Source organism: Mandrillus leucophaeus, unplaced genomic scaffold, assembly GCF_000951045.1.
Source record: "Mandrillus leucophaeus isolate KB7577 unplaced genomic scaffold, Mleu.le_1.0 Scaffold78, whole genome shotgun sequence".
Lineage (NCBI taxonomy): Eukaryota > Metazoa > Chordata > Mammalia > Primates > Cercopithecidae > Mandrillus > Mandrillus leucophaeus.
The window spans coordinates 1,889,826-1,911,683 of record NW_012108474.1 but is presented as its reverse complement, the minus strand read 5'-3'; the positions used below and the strand labels follow the sequence as shown (position 1 = coordinate 1,911,683).

General features: G+C 54.2%; 1 protein-coding gene across 1 annotated transcript in view; it reads right to left on the bottom strand.

Moving 5' to 3' along the window:
* The window catches only part of CRAMP1L (Crm, cramped-like (Drosophila)), a 62,366-nt gene that overhangs the window by 18,576 nt on the left and 21,932 nt on the right, over positions 1 to 21,858 (bottom strand). The window contains exons 4-9 of the mRNA XM_011966940.1: positions 20,123 to 20,206; positions 16,858 to 16,906; positions 5,668 to 5,753; positions 5,097 to 5,220; positions 3,415 to 3,496; positions 1,723 to 2,838 (exon numbers count right to left, since the gene is read on the bottom strand). Of these exons, the coding sequence (XP_011822330.1) occupies positions 1,723 to 2,838; positions 3,415 to 3,496; positions 5,097 to 5,220; positions 5,668 to 5,753; positions 16,858 to 16,906; positions 20,123 to 20,206 (1,541 nt within the window). The remainder of the gene's footprint in view (positions 1 to 1,722; positions 2,839 to 3,414; positions 3,497 to 5,096; positions 5,221 to 5,667; positions 5,754 to 16,857; positions 16,907 to 20,122; positions 20,207 to 21,858) is intronic.

Genomic DNA, 21,858 nt, shown 5'->3' with positions numbered 1-21,858 from the left:
CCCAGGACCCCTCCCACCGCATGACCCTTCCTACGCTGCTCCTTCCACCTGCGACAGCAGCTCAGCAGCCTCCAGCATCTCATCTCTGGGGCTTGGGCCTTTTGGGGCGCTTGTCACAGCTCCACCAGGCAAGAGAAGCCCAGGGCCAGGTGCTGCACCTGGCGGTCTGTCCAGTCTGCCAGGCCCACCCAGAGTCAGCCTCCCTAACTAGTTCCCAGGGGATGCGAATGCCTTTCTACGTGGGATTCCTACCTGCTCTGTGTCCCAGAACTGCTGCCTGAACTCTCAGGAGCCTACCCTGGCCCCTTCCCTGGGGCACCCAAACACAGGCGCTACGTCTCTCCTCAGCCCCTCCCATGAGCCCACCAAAAGCCAAACCTGAAAACCCTTCTAAAGGCACTGTCTTTCTGGTCACCGCTTACCCACCCTGGTGTCCCCCCACCACACTACCCCCGAGCCACTCTCACCTCAGGCTTGGCCTCAGAGGCGCCTGAGGTTCGGGCTCAGTCACCACCTCCCCTGTAAGAACTTTCCTTCCCCCAGCCCCCATGACGCTCCCCAGGCACATCCGCACATTCCTGCCACCTGTTGATGAACCAACTCTCCGGGGCAAGCCCTGCACGGGCTGGCGGGGGCGGGAGTGGAAACCAGCAGGAGGCATGGGGAATGCAGGCAGAAGTGAGCATCACTTAGAAGCTGTAAGGCGGCCTGTGTGGAGCAGCAGGTGTGTGGCGGCTCATGAGGGCCCGAGTCCCAAGGCCCCCCAGCACAGGCACATGTGAGCCTCACACACATTCTGACCATGAAACAGCACTAAGGGGTCCACAGTGATCTGCAGCTCCTGCCCCAGCCCATCCTTTGAGCCCCTCACTCATGTCTGGCAGCTTGCCAGCCCCTAAACAGGCTGTTTCAGCACGGGCCTGCTGTGGACCTTGCCCTCTAGGACCCGGAGATCCTACTGGACTTGGGGGTGTGGGGTATGATTACTCCTGGGTGCGCCGTCGGCTCCACCAACTGGCCTCCCTGTGGTAAGGGACCCTTCCCCAGGCTCAGGGACCACCCACACACTGCAGGGACCGTCCTGTCTGGTCCCCAGCTCCACTGTTCTGCTGCGGCACCACATCCCTGCTCTTCTGTGACAGCCTCTGACTCTGCCACATCTGCACAGCAGCTGGGATGGTCTTTCCACAGCAAGAACGACAGCCGTCATTCCCTCAGTGGAAACCTGTTAACAGTGACAGATGAGCCAGAAGGCCAGCTCGGCTCCAGGCCTCACTCTGGCACCCTCGGTCCTGTGCAAGTTGTCCCTTCAGCTGCATGCTTGGGCTTGGCAGACTCCCAGGAACACAAGGAGGCTCACGAGGTACTGCCTGCCTGTTGGCCGTCCTCTCCCACGCCCCACACAGAAAAGAGCACCCAGGCCACTCATCACTGCACTTCTGGAGCCGTGCACGTAAGTGGGGACACTCATCAAGAGCCTGAGGATCCCTCCGCGAGGGAGAGGAACGTGGTCTGTGGAGAGCCTCTGTCTCCCGGATCATCTGGGTCCTGGCCTCTCCCCGTTCCTTGAGGTCCTGCGGGCTCCTGGCCCCCTGCCACAGGACCCTGTCTCTCTCATCTGGACTCCACCCATGCTGGCCCTAGCTACCCAGCAGGGAGCCCTCCAAGGCTGGGCCTGGCTTCCCTTGGGCCGCCAGAGGGACTGGGCTCCAACCCACTCACCAGCTTGGGGTTGACCTCGGTGGAAATGAGCTTCAGGAGGCAGCTGAGGAGGCGCTGCTTGTGGAGGGTGGTGGGCGGGGAGCCGGGGCGGGGGTCCTGGCGGCCGGGCCCCAGCCAGTCGTACTCTAGCTGCAGCTTGCTGGGCTTGCCCATCATGAGGTAGACTTCGGCCAGCGTGAGGCTTTCGGAGGTCTGCAGGTTCCAGCCCTCCTCACGGAGCTGCTGGGCCAGCCGGCTGGCGGGGACCTCCTTTGGGGGCCTGGCGGCAGGCTGTCCCTGAGGCGGCGGAGGCTCCACGGGGCTCCCCTTCTCCTGGAGCTCCTCTGCGGGTGCATCTGCCAAGTCTTTAGTGCAAACATCCAGCAGGAGCCCGGGGCCGGGCCTTGGGGACGGGCCAGTGGGAGCAAGGTCAGCAGCCTCCTTGCTGACAGGAGCCAGCACCTCAGGGGAGGTCACCCCGCCCAGAGGGGGCTGCTCGCTCCCAGGCCGTGTGTCCGCACAGCGGCACTGCTCGGGGACAATGAGGTCCTGACAGGACTTCAGGTAGCGGGGCAAGGGGTCTAGGAGCGAGAGCTCGTCCTCCAGGTCTGGGAGCTGGCCACAGGCACACGGCAAGGCCCCTGGCTCCCGGGTGGGACTGTCCCTGCCTTCTGCAGGGGTCTTCTCAAGACATGGCCCGGTGTCCTGGTGCCTGGGAGGAGGCCTGTCGGGAGCGTCCGGGCTGCTCAAGCTTAGGGCGGCCCCCTCCCCGGGGGCGCTTTCGGGGGAACTCTCTCCGGAGCTCTGTGAGGCATCAGCCACAGGAGGGGGCCGCCCCACACCCTTGCCCTCAGCTCCACCCCGCGGGCATTTCACCTGGCCCCGGGCGGTGCCCTGCCCACTCTGGATGCCCAGGATCTGGGCTGGGGGCAGCACGTGGGCGTCCTTGGCACTCTGCTTGCACCGGCCACCCTCCTGCCAGTGCACTGTGCAGAAGGCCTTGGAGTGCACCACGCGGGCCACGCCCGGCAGTGGCGTCAGTGTGCAGTTCTCGCCTGGGAACAAGTGCAGTGTCACCTTCTCCTGCGTCAGTGCAGAGCATGAGTCCTGCAGCTGCCGCTCCTCGAGTGTCTTCCGCTGAGTGCCCGTTAAGGAAGGCCTACGCTGGCTGGCACTGAGGTCCGGATGCTTACCAGGCACATGGCCGTAGACACGAGTCATGCTCCCCACTGGCATCCCCCAGGGTATAAGTCATGCCCCCGACCCGGGGCTTTCCTCACACCACTACCCAACAGTGCTGACCTGGGCACTTAGTACCTTCAGGAAATTCACACCTGACATGCACCACGCCTACGTGGGGAGTGGGCAGGGCCGGGAGCCAGCCATGGACATGAAGAAGGCTGGGCTGACCCTTGGTTGTTTTGCTCAACCTGCTGGCAGGAATGCTCCGGCCACACCCCGTGGGCCAGACACAGGCCACTGCCATCGTGGAGGGCTGGCTGTGACTGAGTTCTAGCACTGCAAGGCCACAGAGCGGGCTCCACACCCACGGAATAAGGAGCTCCAGGTTATGGTTCCAGAGGTACACCATGTCACAGCACAGCTGTTCTGCCCGTGGGGACCATGACGATGACAGGCACAGGGAGGCGAGGTCCGTCTCTGGCAGCAGAGGCAGTGCAGCCTGGAGGGTTTGCAGTAGCTGGAAAAGGATACAACTCGCACCTCGTGGAGCGCCCACTTCTGCTTCAAGAACTCGATGAGGCTGGAGACCTTTCGATGCAGCTCCACGATCATCCTACAGAGACGAGAGACAGGAGGAAGTGAGGCTCGTAGAACAGGAAGGGAACCATCTGAAGAGCCCCGAGGCTGCTTACAGCAAGAGGGCGCCAAGAGACAAAGGACCTCCGGAGGGGCACCCGGGAGCGGGCGTCCGCAGTGCCCTTGGCTCCTGTGGCTAAAAACCAGCCTTTCCAGCTGTGATGGCCAGATTCACACGGAACTAAAGGAAACATCTTTGCCAGCAAAAGGTCTCTGCCAGGATGTGGGCGCTGGCGCACAGCCCCTGCCTAGTCTACGAGCTCCTTCTGGCTTCCAGGGCGGGCGGGCATGGACAGCGTTAATACATTCTGAGGGGAAAGTATTCGAGCGGAAGGAACGAAGTACTGGCATGCTATGATGGGTGAACTTCGAACGCATCACGCCCAGTCAAAGGGGCCAGGCCCAGAGGCCTCTGCGTGTGGTTCCATTTCTATGAAACGTCCAGAGTAGGCAAGTCCACTGAGACACAAAGCAGACTGGGAGGTGCCAGCGGCCGTGGGAAGGTGAGCATCGAAGAGTGAGTGCTAAGGTGCACGGGGGCCTCTTCTAGCGTACGAAAATGTTCTGGAGCTGGACAGAGGTGGTGGCGGCAGAACACTGTGATTGTGTTAAGTCTCACTGAACTGTACACTTAAAATAGGCTAAATTTGCCGGGCATGGTGGCTCATGCCTGTAATCCCAACACTTTGGGAGGCCGAGGTGGGTGGATCACCTGAGGTCAGGAGTTCAAGACCAGCCTGGCCAACATGGTGAAACCCGTCTCTACTACAAAAATTAGCCAGGTGTGGTGGCAGGCGCCTGTAATCCCAGCTACTCGGAAGGCTGATGCAGGACAATCACTTGAACCTGGGAGACAGAGGTTGCAGTGAGCTGAGATTGTGCTATTTGCACTCCAGCCTGGACCACAGAGCAAGACTCCATCTCAGAAAAAAAAAAAAAAAAGAAGCCCAGGCTGGAGTGCAATGGCGCGATCTCGGCTCACCGCAACCTCTGCCTCCCGCGTTCAAGTGGTTCTCCTGCCTCAGCCTCCCGAGTAGCTGGGATTACAGGTGCCCACCACCATGCCCGTCTAATTTTTTTTGTATTTTTAGTAGAGACGGGATTTTACCATCTTAGCCAGGCTGGTCTCAAACTCCTGACCCCGTGATCCACCCGCCTCGGCCTCCCAAAGTGCTGGGATTACCGGTGTGAGCCTCCGCAACCCGGCACCTCAATTTTTTAAAATGTACAAATGGAAAAGGGTCCATTTCCACGGTGGCACCTTGTGCATACGCAAGCCACGAGTCTCCAAGAAGTGGATGCGAGAGGAACAGTATAGGCCTTATTGGGGGACGAGAGGAAGGCTCTGCAGTTTCTCTTCTCACCGCGACATCCCCTCCACCATCCCTGCCCAGGTACAGGAGAGCAGCCCAGTGCTCCCTGGACTCCAGTCACCCCCAGACTGCCGTGTCCTTGTGTGATGACAGAGCATGGGGGTGGACCTGCTTCTCCTGGAAGTTCCTTGAGGGAAACACACACACTGCTTCCAGTCCTGCTCAAGCAGTTGGGACCCCTCTGCATGACAAAGGCCATGGTACCTGAGGCGCGGGTTCTGGGCAAGGCTCTGTACGCGGGCCCAGGCGTGGTTGTTCCGTGGCTGTAGCTCTATAGGGACTTTCAGAGGCAGGCGCACTGGCTTCTGGTCCTCTTCATCACTCAAGCCTGCAATGGAGAGGAACCACGAAAGTTTAGTGTAGGCCAACCTTAAGGTAGAAAACCAAGCGCTTGGCCAGAAAAACCAGTGAAATCAGCTGTGAGCAGATGACCTTGCAAACAGAGCCAAGGACAGTAGAGAAACCCCGGTGAAGAAACTCCAATGTGGCTGCTCAGGGGTTTGCAAAGGCCACAGACTGGTCCAGAGAGGTCATAGGAGACTCGATCCTGACAACCACCGACCACTCTGCTGACTGCTGCCATGGCTCTGAGCTCAACTTGACAGAGTGGACATTGGGAGCATTTCAAGTTCAAGAGTGGTCCATGTGCAGCCCTGGGATTAAGCAGGGTCAGACACAAAGCAGCTGTGGCAGCGACGCTGTAGCTCAGCCTGCCCGCCACTGAATGGGACGCCACGGGTACCGCCTCTGGTCCCGGGAGTGCCCATCCACCTACCATCCGGATCGCAGAGCTTCTTCAGGGCCCGGCACATGGGCGCTTTGATCCGCAGGTTCCGCCCTTTGTAGCGCACAGTGGTGGCCCTGGGAAAAGAGTTTTGAAGGAACGCTGAGGCCTGTGAGTCAACAGAAGGACGGAAGGGCCAGCACACAGAGAGGCGCTGAGCCAGGCCAGGTGGGGCCTGGCCAAACGTCCACCCCAGCCTCTCAAGCCCACGTAGGACAGTGGGAGGACACGGTGACAAACAAATGGTGACTCTGCACATCCTGCTACTCTCCTGACCACACTTCAAACTCCAAGGGACAACTGCTGTGTACAGAAAATGTGCTGTGCCCTCCTGCCTTGGTGACTGGCCTGGCACAAGCTGATGTCCCATTCCTGTAAAAGCCACTGTCCTGGGGTCCCCTCAGACAGCCACCCTTCTCTCCACTGCCCCAGCTCTGTGCAGTCCTCCCACTTTGGGCCCTCAGAGCAGAAGCTCTCAGTCCTCCTCCCCATGACTTCTCAGTCCACCTCCCCGTGACCTGTGTGTGACCTCTGTGTGACCTCTCAGTCCACCTCCCCATGACCTCTGTGTGACCTCTCAGTCCACCTCCCCGTGACCTCTGTGTGACCTCTCAGTCCACCTCCCCGTGACCTCTGTGTGACCTCAGTCCACCTCCCCGTGACCTCTGTGTGACCTCTGAGTCCACCTCCCCGTGACCTCTGTGTTACCTCTCAGTCCACCTCCCCGTGACCTGTGTGACCTCAATCCACCTCCCCGTGACCTCTATGTAACCTCAATCCACCCCTACATGAACTCTGTGGGACCTCAGTCCACCTCCCCATGACCTCTGTGACCTCTCAATCCACCTCTCCGTGAACTGTGACCTCAATCTATCTCTAGGTGATCTCTGTGTGACCTCTCAGTCCACCTCCCCATGACCTGTGTGTGAACTCAGTCCACCTCTCTGTGACCTCTATGACCTCTCAGTCCACCTCCCCATGACCTCTGTGGGACCTCAGTCCACCTCTCCATGAACTGTGTGACCTCAATCCACCTCTAGATGACCTCTGTGTGACCTCAGTCCGCCTCTCCGTGACCTCTGAGTCCACCTTTCTGTGACCTCTGTGTGACCTCAATCCACCTCTAGATGACCTGTGTGACCTCAGTCCACATCTCTGTGACCTCAGTCCACCTTTTCGTGACCTCAATCCACCTTTCCATGACCTGTGACCTCTAAGTCCTCCTGTCTGTGACCTCTCAGTCCACTTCTCCGTGACCTCTGTGTGACCTCAGTCCACCTCTCCATGACCTGTGTGTGAGCTCAGTCTACCTCTGTGACTTCTCAGTCCACCTCTATGTGACCTCCCTGTGGGGAGTTTCTGATCTGAGAGAAAAACCAACTTGAATTCCAAGGAATGGACCCCAGTCAAGAAATGGCTCTGGTCAGCGGCCCACTGGCTGGTGAACGACAATGGGCTTGTGTTTTACAAAATGCTCAGGGCATGTGTATCTTGTTTTTATGGCTTTCTGCCTTAACCAATTTTAGCAATTCACCAACTCCCAGTTGCACATGTCAGGTAGGAGAGTTGCTGCTTCTGTATTTGCTATTGCTATTCAATTTCTAAGAAATAGTCTATGAAAAAAGCTACAGAACACATACAGCGTGATTCTAAAGATGTGTAAAAAATTACATTTTCATCTCTGTGTGTATCTATATTTGTACCTGTACAGTTACTTATGTGAATTCACTAAGAAAAAAATTCAGAAAGATATACATGAAATGACTGTAAATGGTTAGCTTTGATGAGATGAGCAGGATGGAGTGGTGAGGAGGGTCTTATATTTTATCTATGTATTGTTGGAAAATTGCTTAAGACTTGTATTTATGTACTACTTGTATAGTTGTAAAAAATCTTATTCCAATACACTGCTGACCAAAATTATCAAAACACGAACGAGCGTCTGAAGCGAGTGCTGCGTGGGAGGGGCTCTCCAGACGATCCCTGCAGTCTGGCTGGAAGAGCAGCCTCTGCTGAGCACGGGTGTCTGATGGGGAGAGCCAGTTCCAGCAACCTCAGACAGGAAAAAGGGTGACACCACAATCTCCATATCCCAGTAAACAAAGCTGCAATCCCCTTCCTTTTAAAAGGGTCCTAGCTCTAATTTCAGCATTATGCAGTCTCAATGCCCCACACATTTTACCATCACCCCAAAAACCTAAGGCTTTAATCAAATGTTTAGGGCCAAACAAGCCGGGCACGGTGGCTCACACCTGTAATCCCAGCACTTTCGGAGGCCAAGGTGGGCAGATCAGCTGAGGTCAGGAGTTTGAGACCAGCCTGACCAATATGACAAAACCCTGTCTCTACTAAAAATACAAAAATTAGCCAGGCGTGGTGGCAAGCGCCTGTAATCCCAGCTACTCGGGAGGCTGAGACTGGAGAATCACTTGAACCCAGGAGGCGGAGGTTGCAGTGAGCTGAGATTGCACCATCGCGCTCCAGCCTGGGCAACAAGAGTGAAACTCCATCTCAAAAATAAATAAATAAATAAAATAATAGTGGCTCACACTACTATTGTAGGCTTAGCTCTTTGGGAGGCCGAGGTGGGTGGATCAAGATGTCAGGATATCGAGACCATCCTGGCTAACACGGTGAAACCCCATCTCTACTAAAAATATAAAAAATTAGCCGGGCGTGGTGGCGGGCGCCTGTAGTGCCAGCTACTCGGAAGGCTGAGGCAGGAGAACGGTGTGAACCCGGGAGGCGGAGCTTGCAGTGAGCCGAGATGGCGCCACTGCACTCCAGCCTGGGTAACAGAGCGAGACTCTGTCTCAAAAAATAAATAAATAAATAATAAGACCAAACAAACAGTGAGGTCCCAATGGGCAGAAGGACGAGGGCAGCAGCTGGGTTTCAGTAGCTATGGAAAGCTCAACAATCCCTCGTGCATGACAGCTACTCTTCCATCTATCCATTAACCGTGCCTCCACCCACCCACTCATGTGTCCATCCATCCATCCACTCACGTGTCCGTCTGTTCACCCACGCGCCCACCCAGCTACTGACTGAGTGCCTTCTGTGCTGGGAATCAAACACAGGATGCCAAAGAACAGAGTTGAGCTTGGGAAAGCCTGACCAAAGAGGCAAGAAGACAGCAGGAAAAAAGCTTCATGCCCTCAACCGCTTTCTGACTGTACAGATTTTCTGTCTTGAGGGGTAATTTAGAGAGGATGAGTCCCCAGAGAACAACATGTTCTACTGAGACAAAATTCTTAAACCATCTTAACCCAGGTGAAATACACAGATAAGTGCCACAGCAGTTTTATGAACATTAATGATGTCAGAGCAGGGCTGCAGCAGAAGGAACCAGGGGGAACATTGGTCAAAAGCAGTCAGTAAGCATGGAGTCAATTCTTGTTTTTATTTTTTATTTTTTTACTTTTGAGACGCAGTCTCGCTGTGTTGCCCAGCCTGGAGTGCAGTGGTGCAGTCTCGGCTCGCTGCAACCTCAGCCTGCTGGGCTCAAGTGATCCTCCTGCCACAGCCTCCCAAGTAGCTGGGACTACAGGCGCCCACCACCACCCCTGGCTAAATTTTTGTATTTTTAGTAGAGAAAAGGTTTCTCCATGTTGGCCAGTCTGGAACTCCTGACCTCGAGTGATTTGCCAGCCGCGGCCTCCCAAAGTGCTGGGATTACAGGCGTGAGCCACTGCACCCGGCTCGAGTCACTTCTAAAACAATCTCCTCCAATGAAGTGCTCTGGAAACAAATGGACGTTCCCGCTCACCGTTTTTTACTCCATCTGCCCCAAAACACAACAGTAGTAGGCAAGATTTAAGCAGCTGGTGGAGCTGTGTCATGTGGCACCTGTGTTTTCAATAATCACATTTTCCGTTAAACTGCTATTTTGTGACTTCCTTTTTTCTTTTTCCTTCAATAAAACTAAGTGCACCCTTCTGCATTCATACGGAACCACTCTGAGATTACAATCCTCCGTCTTCTTTTCTCGAATGGAAGTTCTACGACCAACCTGAGGCTGCGGCACTGAACGAGATGAAGAGCCATGTTAAAGTGCGAAAGCCAGGAGGACCCTTAGGCCTGGTCACAGCCCCGGGACATGGTCCACACCTCCCAACCCTCGCACCAGCCTGGAAGCTGTAGGACAGGCCAGGACTTTCCAGACAGGCCGGCACAGGGGTTGAAGAGGTGCTGCCTATAGAATAACCACAAGCTGACCTCTAAGTGAGCCCTCACACAGCCCTCATACACCCCTGCATGAGTAGCTTTTTTTTTTTTTTTAAAGGCAGACTCTCACTCTGTCGCCCAGGCTGGAGTGCAGTGATGCGATCTTGGCTCACTACAACCTCTGCCTCCCAATCCAGGGCCTTAGGCGATTCTCATGCCTCAGCCTCCCGAGTAGGTGGGACTACAGGCATACACCACCACGGCTGGCTGATTTTTGTATTTTTAATACACATGGGATTTCACCATGTTGGTCAGGCTGGTCTCGAACTCCTGTCCTCAAGTGATCCACCCGCCTCGGCCTCCGAAAGTGCTGGGATTACAGACATGAGCCACCACGCCTAGGTGAATAGCATTTCAGAATAGAAACATCATTGCAGAATAGAATAGCATTTCTGAATCGAAAAGAGTAATTCCTCTATGTACACGGGAACCTGGCTTTCCTTTCTGACAGATTTATTTTCTTCTCTGCAAAGCCACTTGATAAATCTAATAAGCACATGCTAAACTTATGCCTCTGGGTCTGTGAACAACGTAGTAAGCTTTTGTTTTAGGTTAGGCCTTTCCTCAATTCATTTAGTCTTTAGTTTAATTTTATAATTCTAAAATCAAAACAAGATTCACAGTTAATTGAAACAGGTCTGCATGAGAGGTAGGGGCAGCAGCAAGTCAAATACCCCAGTCGCCCTGGGGCTGAAATCCAGGGGTGGCCTCCCACAGGCACCTCACTCATTTTCCTGATCTCTCACCTTGACAGGTTTCCTGTTTGTTCATAAATACGAGTGTCTGCTGGTGAAAGAATGGTCACAAAAGCTGACAGAAGAGAAGGTCCAGAATGGACCCACATGGCACAGCAAACTGATGTTTGACAAGGGTGCAAAGGCCACTCAGTGGAGAAGGGACAGTCCTTTCAGATGATGCAGGTTGATACCCACAGGCAAAAAGCAAAGCTCCACCTACACTTCACATGGTACACAAAAGTTAATTCAAAGCAGATCATGGATTTAAATGTAAAACTAGAAAATTTCTAGAAGAAAACACAGGGGGACATCTCTGTGACCCTGGGTTAGGCGAAGAGTTCTTAGATGCCATATTAAAAGCATAAACCCAGAAGAAAACAGTGACAGATCTGACTTCATCAAAGCGAAGGACTTTCACTCTGTGCAAGACAGTAAGTCAACGAAAAGACAGGCCACAGTCTGGGAGGAAGTATTTGCAGATGGAGGATCCAACAGAAAACTTGTGTCTACAACGTACAAAGAATTCTCTCAACTCAAGAAGAAGAGGCAGCACAAGATACGAACGGGCACCTCACCAAAGACCCACAGATAGCAAATAAGCAGGAGAAAGACGCTCGGCGTCATGAGTCATCAGGGAAACACATCAAACCCACAGCACGATGCCACTCCACACCTACTAGGGTGCCTTTAGCAAGACAAACGCTCCGAACACGCTGAGTGCTGGGGAGTGTGGGGAGCAAATGCAACTCTCCTGGAAGAGTCTGGCAGCTCCATGTAAAGCCGAACGCACACTCCCACCCCCTCCCCTGGGACCGAAAACCACGCTCAGCTCCATGTAAAGCCGAACACACACTCCCACCCCCTCCCCCGGACCGAAAACCACGCTCACACAAAAACCTGGAGGCACAGCCTGGTCACTTCTCCACCAACACTAACAACTGCCAACGGCCCCGGGCACCCCCACTCGGAAGGGATGACAGAGTGCGACATGTGGAACACGACCCAGCAGGTCAAAGCACGAGCTGCCGCAGATCCACGGTCACCACGCAAGAGCCTCGAGGGCACACTGCTGAGCGGGGACGCCCATCTCAGAAGGCTGCACACCACGATTCCCTTTAGATGGCTTTCCGGAAAAGGGAATGGAGAGTGGCGCAGAGGGTGCCTGGGGCAAGGTGTGGGGGAGGGACAGAAGGGGACTTGGGAGTTGCTGGCAGTGTTCCGTATCTTGACAGCGGTGGCAGCTACGCAGATCTACGAATTTGTGAAAACTTCTAGGACTGTAAGTGAAGAAGCCAATCTACAAAGACTAAGTCTAGGATGATTCCAATGTGACGACGACACTCTGGGAAAGGTGCAGCTAGAGACAGTGAGAGACCAGAGACTGCTGGGGTGCAGCTAGAGAGAGAGACCAGAGACTGCTGGGGTGCAGCCAGAGAGAGAGACCAGAGACGGCTGGGGTGGAGCTAGAGAGAGAGACCAAGAGAGAGACCAGAGACTGCTGGGGTGCAGCTAGAGAGAGAGACCAGAGACTGCTGGGGTGCAGCCAGAGAGAGACCAGAGACTGCTGGGGTGTAGCTAGAGAGAGACCAGAGACTGCTGGGGTGCAGCTAGAGGGAGACCAGAGACTGCTGGGGTGTAGCTAGAGGGAGAGACCAGAGACTGCTGGGGGCACTAGGAAGCAACAGGCAGAGCACAGGATGTTCAGGGCAGCAAACTGGCCCCATGTGATGCTGGAAGGGTGGGCACATGTCATTACCCATCTGTCCAAACCCACAGAAGGCACAACGCTGAGTGGGCCTGTAAGTAAACTATGGACTCTGGGTGATGAAGAAGGGTCAAGGAAGGCTCATGAATTGTGACAAAAGGACCACACAAATGCAAATAGTTAAAAACACCTGTAATCCCAGCACTTTGGGAGGTCAAGGCGGGAGGATAACCTGAGGTTGAGAGTTCAAGACCAGCCTGGCCAACATGGTGAAACCCTGTCTCCACTAAAAATACAAAAAATTAGCCGGGCATGGTGGTGGGTGCCTGTAATCCCAGCTACTGGGGAAGCTAAGGCACGAGAATTGCTTGAACCTGGGAGGCAGATGGATGCAGTGAGCCAAGATCGCGCCAGTGCACTCCAGCCTGGGTGACAGAGCAAGACTCCGTCTCAAACAAAATAAAACAAAACAAAATAAACCAACACAGTGTTAATAACAGGGGAAATCATGTGTGGGGCAGGGGAGGGGCGCAGCTCTGTACACAATTTTTCTGTAAACTTAAAACTGCTCAAAAACTAAAATGTCTTAAAACAAACTTCCAGAACTGTATGACAAAAACCAAAAAGAAAAAAAGTTAAAATACTAAAGCAACAAATGGGTCAGGTGCAGAGGATCATGCCTGTAATATCAGTGCTTTGGGAGGCCAAGACGGGAGGGTCACTTGAGCCCAGGAGTTTGAGACCAGTCTGGGCTCTTTTGGTTTTAGAATTGTAAAGTTAAATTAAATTCATAGAGTCAAAATCCCACCTCTATTTAAAAAAAAGGAAAGAAAGAAAAATAACATACACACCACACCACACCACCTCCAACAGCAACCCCATCTCTTCCCCGCAGGGAACGAGAGGCAGTTTTACCCAGAACAAGGGGCTCTCCTGCTGCAAACTCTACACTACCTTCCTGAGACAGTGGGAGCTACTGGAACCCCTCCTGTGCTCAGAGCCAGGCCTGGCCCAGCCCTCCAGCCTCAGCTCTGCACGCTTCCTCTCCCCTCCCCTCCTGAGGCTTCCATGACCCAGTTCCTCCTTCCCACCTTCCTTTCCCTGGGCCAGGTGATTCCCCAACTCTGTGTGTGGCCCCTGCTCGCTTTTTTCTTTAAGACCTTGGCCACCACCTTGGAAAAGCCTTCCCTAGATGCCCCAGGCAGGTTCCCTTCCTGCCAGTTGCCATGTCTGCACCCACCTGCCACGTCAATTTCACGGTAACTTTCATCCCCAGTTACTGTACCTGCCTACACCACACACTAAGGTGACCTGCTCAATGGACCTGCATCAGCTGCCACACCACAGCTGTCACCACTGCATAACCAGCACCCATTCTTGTGCCAGGCACACACAGGTACCCAGACATTTCTAGAACCAATGATCACACTACTCAGCAGCCCTTCTGCCCCAGATCTCTCTATGGGTGCAGACAGAAATGTGTCCTCGCTGGTACCATGCTGTTCCAAACTTTTCTCCGGGTCTCATACCTCCCTTGCAGGATGGCAACACGACGGGTGAGGCTGTGGCCCAGAGAGCCCGGTGAGCGTGGCCAGGTCCCTTAGTGCAGGCTTCCACTCTCGCCGGGGCCTCCCGCAGCACTCTGTCCAGGAGCCAGCACTGCCTTCACCTGCCGTTTGCCAAGATCCTTGGCTACACGGGCAAATTCTCCATCAGTGCCCACACCTGAGCCCACCCTTTCTTTTGCCACCTGCCCAGTCTTTTCCAGACAAAATGGTAGCCAGGTGGGCTCCCTTGACACTGGCTTCTGTAAGAAAAAGGGCAGTCAATCTTGCCATCCTGCTGACAGGCCCACCGCCCAGGCCCACACTCAAAGTCATCTCAGGGCCCCTCCACTGCGGGAGCACAGCAGAGGATGACAGCCGACACTCAGCCATGCCGCCTACTGGCCAGCACGCCCAACACGTGGCCTGGAGGAGCTGGGGACCCACGCCAGGCTCCCTCTTCATTTGGTTCTCAGAGTGGCAGATGGCATGACTGTAAATGGCACCAAGCGTGCTGCGTAAGCTCATGCCACATTTCAATGCCACTGTCCACGCACCTGCTGCCCGGGAGGATGAGGCTGGAGGGGCGCTGCTGTACATGCTACTGAGGACAGACATAGCCCAGGCCCATGCCTGCTCCTTGCCCTCCCTCAACAGAACCACCTGAGGGTTTTTTTTTCTTTTTTTCCCCCCTCCAGATGGAGTCCTCCTCTGTTGCCCAGGCTGGAGTGCAGTGGTGCAATCTTGGCTCACTGCAACCTCCGCCTCCTGGGTTCAACCAATTCTCCTGCCTCAGCCTCTCAAGTAGCTGTGATTACAGGTGTCTGCCACCATGACTAGCTAATTTTTGTATTTTTAGCAGAGATGGAGTTTCACCATGTTGGTCATGCTGGTTTCAAACTCCTGACCTTGTGATCCACCCGCCTTGGCCTCCCAAAGTGCTGGGATTTCAGGCAGGAGCCACCGCACCCGGCCAACCTGAGGGTTCTTCATACCAAAAGGCACTTCCCCTCTGCACACTTTAGCGAGCACCTCTAGTCCTGCAAGCGACAACCCCGTCATCACTCAGGAAACTACACAGCCCATAATCAAAGCCCCCTAGTTGTCCCTAGAATGCCCTTTGTAAGTATTTCCTTCTCTTTTCCTTCCTTGGTTTTTGTTAAAGGCCCAAGACCTCAACAAAGCTACTACCTGCATTTGTTTGTCAAGTGTCTCTGGGCCCTGGGAACTGCCTGTGCCTGTGTCATCAGAAGGAATCTATTTCTTAAATAAGTTCTCCTGCAGATGGCGCTGCAGATGCCCACCATGCCCCCGCTGAGCAGCACATCTGTGCTATGGCAAAAGGAATGCTCACTGGACAGGCCACCCCATGCACTGTCCTCAAGCATAAAACAAAGAGCCCAGAACTCTGGCTTCATTCCATGAATCATGGAGGAAATGAAATAAAAGGTGAAGTAAGATTTGCCCCAAGTCCAGATCCTGGGGCAGTGTTCTCCCTCACGGGACAGCCCCTTGCCTACTGGTTAGGTGACATCAGAAACTATCTAAGCCCTGGATCTTGGGCCTTCTGAAGACAGTTCCTCCAATGTGCCCAGTGCTGCTCAGGCTAAGCCAGATACTGCCTGACGGAGGTAGAGCAGGAGCGAGAGAGAGTGGGAAGGAAGCAGGGCTCTGACGCTGGGAGGGGTGCCTGGGCAAGGTGGTGAGCACCCTCCCCATGGCCGGTGGCCCCTGGCTGTACCCTAGACCCACTCTGGGAAGTCTGCTCAGTGTTGGGGCAAGCTGCACTTTCTGGTGACTGTGGTCACCCAGTTACAGTCGTTGGCTGCAGGCTGGTAGCAGCTCACACAGAGCCTGGGAATCATGCCCAACACCTGCTGTGCTGGGACTGGACGGAAGGCCTGTGCTGGCCCAGCAGGCACTGCTCCCACTGGGCCAAGGAGGGCTCCCAGGTCATCAGACACAAGCCTAGGGGAGAAGGGTCAAGGGGAAAAGCAACCAGAGGCCCAAGGCTAAAGTGCTATGGATGGAAGAGAGATGGGTAAGGGCTTCAGGAGTGGGTGCAAGGGCAGGGCACACCCACAAAGATCGGGGCCGGTTGTGCAGACCCAATATCTGGGGTTCAGTGAACTGGGAGCAGCCAGCCAGGCTGCCGGGACAGCTCTGGTGTGGTCAGTGGGCGGGACAGATCTAAGACGGGATGGCCACCCATGAGGACCCACACCAGGTGAGAAATGCACATGCACAGAACCCCACCAGGCTGTGCATTGGGAACCCCCACGCTGTGGAACGGGAACCCCCCAGGCTGAGGAGTGGAGACCTCCAGGCTGTGGAGTGGGGACCCCCGCAAGCTGTAGGGCAGGGAACCCCCAGGCTGTGGAGTAAGGTAGCAGGTCCCTGCCCCGGAGTGCAGCCCAACAGCAGCAACTGGGCAGATGTCGACCGGACCATCAGGGGCCCGGGTGTTTGTGTGGCCAGGAGAGCACGTGCCCTCTCGGGAGTCAGGTGTGTGAGGGAAGGAGAGCAGCCAGTCGGAGACAGAAGCATCCGGGGCACGAGAAGGCAAGGAAGCTGTCAGAAGTGGCCCAGAACACGACAAAAATGCAATGGAAAGAAGAGGCCCTAGAAGCTGGGGTCCAGCCCCACAGCACGCACAAAGGTGGAGGAAAAGGAGCACAAAAAGCGGGGCCCTGAGGGCTGCGTCGAGACCACAACGGCCAGCCAGAGACCCTCAGGAAGGAGGGGGCCACAGAGGGCACTTCCTTCCCTCCCTGGGGCAGGTACAGGCTCCGGGCGCAGTCATCGCTCCCTGGACCCAGCGCCTTTTGTTGGGACTGAACACGTAACTGACAGGTGATGAGGTTTGAACTCGGAAGGTCCTCACTGAGAACATTTCAGCTTCTGCATGTTAGAGGATAAACACAAAACACCCAGAGAAGTGATGTTTCACACGGAAACTGGGACTTACCCAACCTGAATGAGTTCATTCAGCTTTGTCGCATTCTTGTCATCCATACCTTTAAATGGAAAAAATAAATAAATGAGACCATGATGTAGTTAGGACCAAAGCCACTGAAGATTCCCATACAATTCTGCTCAATATAGACTCAAATCCCATTACCAAATATAAAGTTCCTCTCGAATAAAAGCCCTACGGTAGCTGCAGCCCCTCCCTCAAAGTCACACATTCGAGTCAGCTGCCCTGGTCGCCCCCTGCTCACCTGAAAGACTAGCACACCCCGGCCTGGCCCCCTCCTCAGGCAAGCCCACTATCCAGCCTCTGCCCCACTGATCTGTCCTCCCAAAAGCTCCCTCCTAGGTCCCCCAGCGCCGGCCTTCCACTCATCCCTATGTGCCTGGCTCGACAGCTGCTTCCTGCAGGCACCACACCTGCCCGCACACACTTCCTGCTGGGCTCGTACTGACAGTGTCTGGTGATGACCCTCCGGCCCACAGTGTGGAACTCCCAGGGCACCCAGAGTCCGCAGAATGAAGACTCTGACACCCTCTGAGTTTCCCAGAGCAGACGCCCCATTTCCTGTGACCTGCTTGGGACCCTTCACTATCTTCAAGATGTGCAAGAAAGCAACTACAGTACATTAACGGGAGAAACTAGGTGGTGGGTACTTGGGTGTTCATTGTAAAATTCTTTGAATTCTTCTGCATGTTTTGGGGAAAAAACTCCACAAACGGCCAGGCTGAAAACCAAAACCATAGACAAAACTGTCAAAGCAGCCAGAGACAGACAATGCACCTGGCACGGAGGAATGAGGACACAGATGACCACTGACCCCTCTCATCAGAGCAGCACAGGCTAAGAGGCAGCAGACAACGGCGTCAATGTGATGAAAGAACGAACCCGTTAGATTAGAATTCTCTATCCGGCAAATACATCTTTTAAGAATGAAGATGAAATACAGAGTTTTCAGATAAATAATAACTAAGAATTCACAGCCGGAACAACCACATGGAAAAAAATAAAGGATGTTTTTCAGAAAGAAAGGAAACAAAGCCAGATGGAAACGGAACTTCAGGAAGGAATGAAAAGCACCGGAAAGGGCTCTCGTCGCCAGGCGAGGCACCAAGAAAGGAACCGGTCATGGAAACCGGCCAAGCAAGGCATGCCACGGGGTCACCGTGCCCCACCTCGCCTGCTCCCGGATGAAGGGTTGGAAGCCTGGGAGCAGGGTGCCCCTCACTCAGCAATCGAGTCATTTATTTTCATCAAACTTGAGCATCCTTATGAGGCAGGAGAATAGGGTCTAGAGGCAGGGAACCTAAGGCCAATTCACGCTGACTTCCTACAACTAAATCAAAAGGAAAACCCCAACTTTCACACCTAAGTAACAAAAGGACCAGACTCTACTCCCTTTGCAATTCCCTCCCCTTCTTTCTGCATGCCAGATGGGAAAATGAAAGTATCTCTGATTGGTCGCAGAAAGCAGCAAGCAACCAGACATTTACATAGGAGTGTAACTTTGTACCTTCACTGCAGCCTGATTGGTTGCTTTCAGCTGGGGAAACCGTCTTCCCAAGACTGGGGCCAAGTCTTCCTTTGCAAAGAAGTGTAACTTTGTAACCAGTTTAGTCTCTGATTGGTTGTTTTCCACCACCAATCAGATGCTTGCATAGGGTGTAACCTTTGTAACTTCACTTAAGCCTCTGATTGCGAGCCACTACTTCATTTACATAGGGTGTACAGGGAGCAAGCCAATGGGAAACCTCTAGAGGGTATTTAAAACCCAGAAACTTCTCTAAGAAGGCTCTTGAGCCCCTACATCAGGGCCCACTCCCACCCTGTGGTGTGTACTTCGGTTTTCAATAAATCTCTGCTTTTGTTGCTTCATTCTTTCCTTGCTTTGTTTGTGCATTTTGTCCAATTCTTTGTTCAAAATGCCAAGAACCTGGACACCCTCCACCTCTCAGAAGCTCTAGGTCGGAAACCAGGAACAAGTAGTGGTGCAAAAGGACCAGGCAACAAGGAGTGGATATGATCAAGACAGGTTTTTCCTTTCTCTGGGGAAGATGAGAGCTGGGAGAGCTGTGGTGTAAACTCCTTGGGGCCTGGGATGCTTCCTTCCCGAGGCTGAGAGAGGGCAGATGAGAGGCAGCAGGAATAGGCATGAGGAGGTGGGACACAAGGCCCATGGACATGGGTGCAGGCTGGGACAGGCAGGCCGGAGGAGGGAAGAGAAGGAGAGGCTGGATTCACAGGGGACAGACCCAGTGGGGAAGTGCAGGAGGGCAGGGCCTCCCACACACAAATGCCACACTAGATTGCAGCAGCCACCCTGCAGGACACAGCAAGGTGTGGAGGGACAGCAAGGGGTCAGAGTGTGGTGCAGGCCGGGCACAGACAGGGCGACTACTCCATATCTGGCCTCTCAGCCCCACCACCCACCTTGAGCTGTGATATGCTAGCTGGCGTGGTGGCGCAGTATCCCACAGAACCTGTGAAGCAGCCCCGTGGGTGTGCACCCCTGCAGTGCCCATGGGACAGCCCAGGCATACTCTCTCCTGTGAAGTCAGGCAGAAGAAGCAGGGCTGAGGGACACTGGGCACAAGCACCTGGTAAGGCTACATATCCCTACCTAGAGGTCATGTCAAAAAAGTCTAAAGGGAATCTGGTCCTGAGGAGACGACTGGAACAAATCCAAGCAAGGCCCTCAGTGAGGAAGGCCTGGGCGCGTCGCAGTGTCTCAAAAGCCCTGGCAGTGCGGCCGCTCTACGTCAAAGACACCGAGGGAGACTCCACAGTCACATCCAGGGCAACAGCCCTTGACAGAAGCCCTGACTGATATTTTGGGATGTTTTAGAAAATCTGAATATGGGCAGAAAATTAGGTAAGATGACTGCTCCTGTTTGGTAAATGCTAAAAGTCTAGGTGTGACCATGGCATCAAGGCTACACAGGAGAAATGTGCTCTGAGGTGAGCTGGTGGAGGTATTCTGGGCTGTGGCGTGACATAGTCGAGTGGAATGCAGAGCGTGTGGACACGTGTGCACGCGAGCACGTGTGATGTGCATGGTCCAGGAAGACAGCAAATGTAGCCAATGTCAGCAACAGGTCCTTCTAAGCCAAAGAGCATGGCCGCCATCATATTCTTCACCTCTTCTACTAACATTTTTTCAAGATAAAAGTTAGAGGGAAAATAGAAGCAACTCTGGGCACTAGAGCCCGAAGGTGACAAGGACAGGACGAGCCGTGGCCAACCCCACGGGCAGCGTACTCACAGCCCCCGATCTTCTTGCGCAGCTCGCCGTAGCAGATCAGGCCATACAGTTCCTGGGACGACTTCTTCAGGCCTCGAGAGAACACTGAGAGACAAAAGAGAAAGTGGCTTTAGAGAAGGGAACAGGAGGCGCTGCCTGACTCGGGCGTGGGAGCCACGCCGGGCTCACGTGGTTTCTTGGATCTGCTCCCTGTACCCTGGTCACGCAATCTGTCAACCACAGGGGACACTGGGCAGAGTGTATAGAACACGGTGCTATGTTTGCAATTTTCAAAACAAAAAGTTAAACCAAAGTGGGGGGTTAGAAATTTACCCCTAATAGACAGAGGAAAGGTCCCCTGGAGGAGAAAACACAACACCCAGAACTGCTGGTTCTCGTGGAGGCAGCAGATGTGGCCAACATTAAACCTGTCATCCATCTCTGCACACAGGTGAGGCCAGCGGCTCTGCAACCTGGATGCTGCCTTCCTGCCTCACCTGTGCCCTCTCGTGACAGTGGATCTACACAGCCCAGGCCCAGGCGGGAGGAGGAGTCAGGTGCTCACCCCTGCCTGACGTCTATTCTCCTTCCTCAGTAAGAGGCTCTGTTTTTTTTGTTTTTTGTTTTTTTCTTTTCTTTTTTTGGAGACAGGGTCTCACTCTCTCGCCCAGACTGGAGTGCAGTGGCACGATCTTGGCTCACTGCAACCTCTGCCTCCCAGGCTCAAGAGATCTCCTGCCTCAGCCTCCCAAGTAGCTGAGATTACAAGTGCACACCACTATGGCCTAGCTAATTTTTGTATTTTTAGTAGAGACAAGGTTTCACCATGTGGGCCAGGCTAGTCTTGAACTCCTGACCTCAAATGATTCACCTGCCTGAACCTCCCAAAGTGCTGGGATTACAGGCATGAGCCACCACGCCCGGCCAAGACCGCTGTTTTATTTGGGAGGCAAACAGGCTGGGACAGGACAGCTGGCTGTGGCTACATCACTGGAAGTAGTGGAGACTTCCAGAAGCCTGCTTGAAGAGCCTGATTTGGGCAGGAGGTTTCCCTTTTCCCACCCCTCTTTCCTCAAGAGTCACTGCCTGGAGCTGTCACCAAGGACAGCCAAGCACAAGAACAGGAGGCACCTGGGTCCTGCCTGCCCTGGGCGCCAGCCTCTAGGTGTCTCTGCCACAAGACAGCCAATTCTGAGGCATTTGGGCCACTGCTATTTTGCATTTTGTTACTGTATTACACCAGACCTAATCCTGCTAGGGAAACCAGGTGACAACACAGTCCAGGCCCCTTGGGGTCACTTCACAGAGCAGGGGTGAAGGCCATCGTCCCCTCTACTCTCACAATTATCCTCTCTAGTTCTCTCCTCAGAGACCTGTTCTCAAGGCTCTAAGACTGGTAAACGGAGAAACAGGCTTTCAAGATACGAGGAGGATTCTGGACCATGGTACACTGCTAAGTACAGGCCAGCTGCTCTCAAAGGCTCTTCTGAGAGAAAGACCTAAGGGCTCATCAGACTTTTTTCTTTCTTTTTTTGAGATGGAGTTTCATTCTTGTTGCCCAAGCTGGAGCGCGGTGACGCAATCTCCGCTCACTGCAACCTCCACCTCCTGGGTTCAAGGGATTCTCCTTCTCCTGCCTCAGCCTCCCAAGTAGCTGGGATTACAGGCATGCATCACCACACCCTGCTAATGTTTGTATTTTCAGTAGAGACAGGGTTTCACCATGTCAGTCAGGCTGGCGTCAAACTCCTGATTTC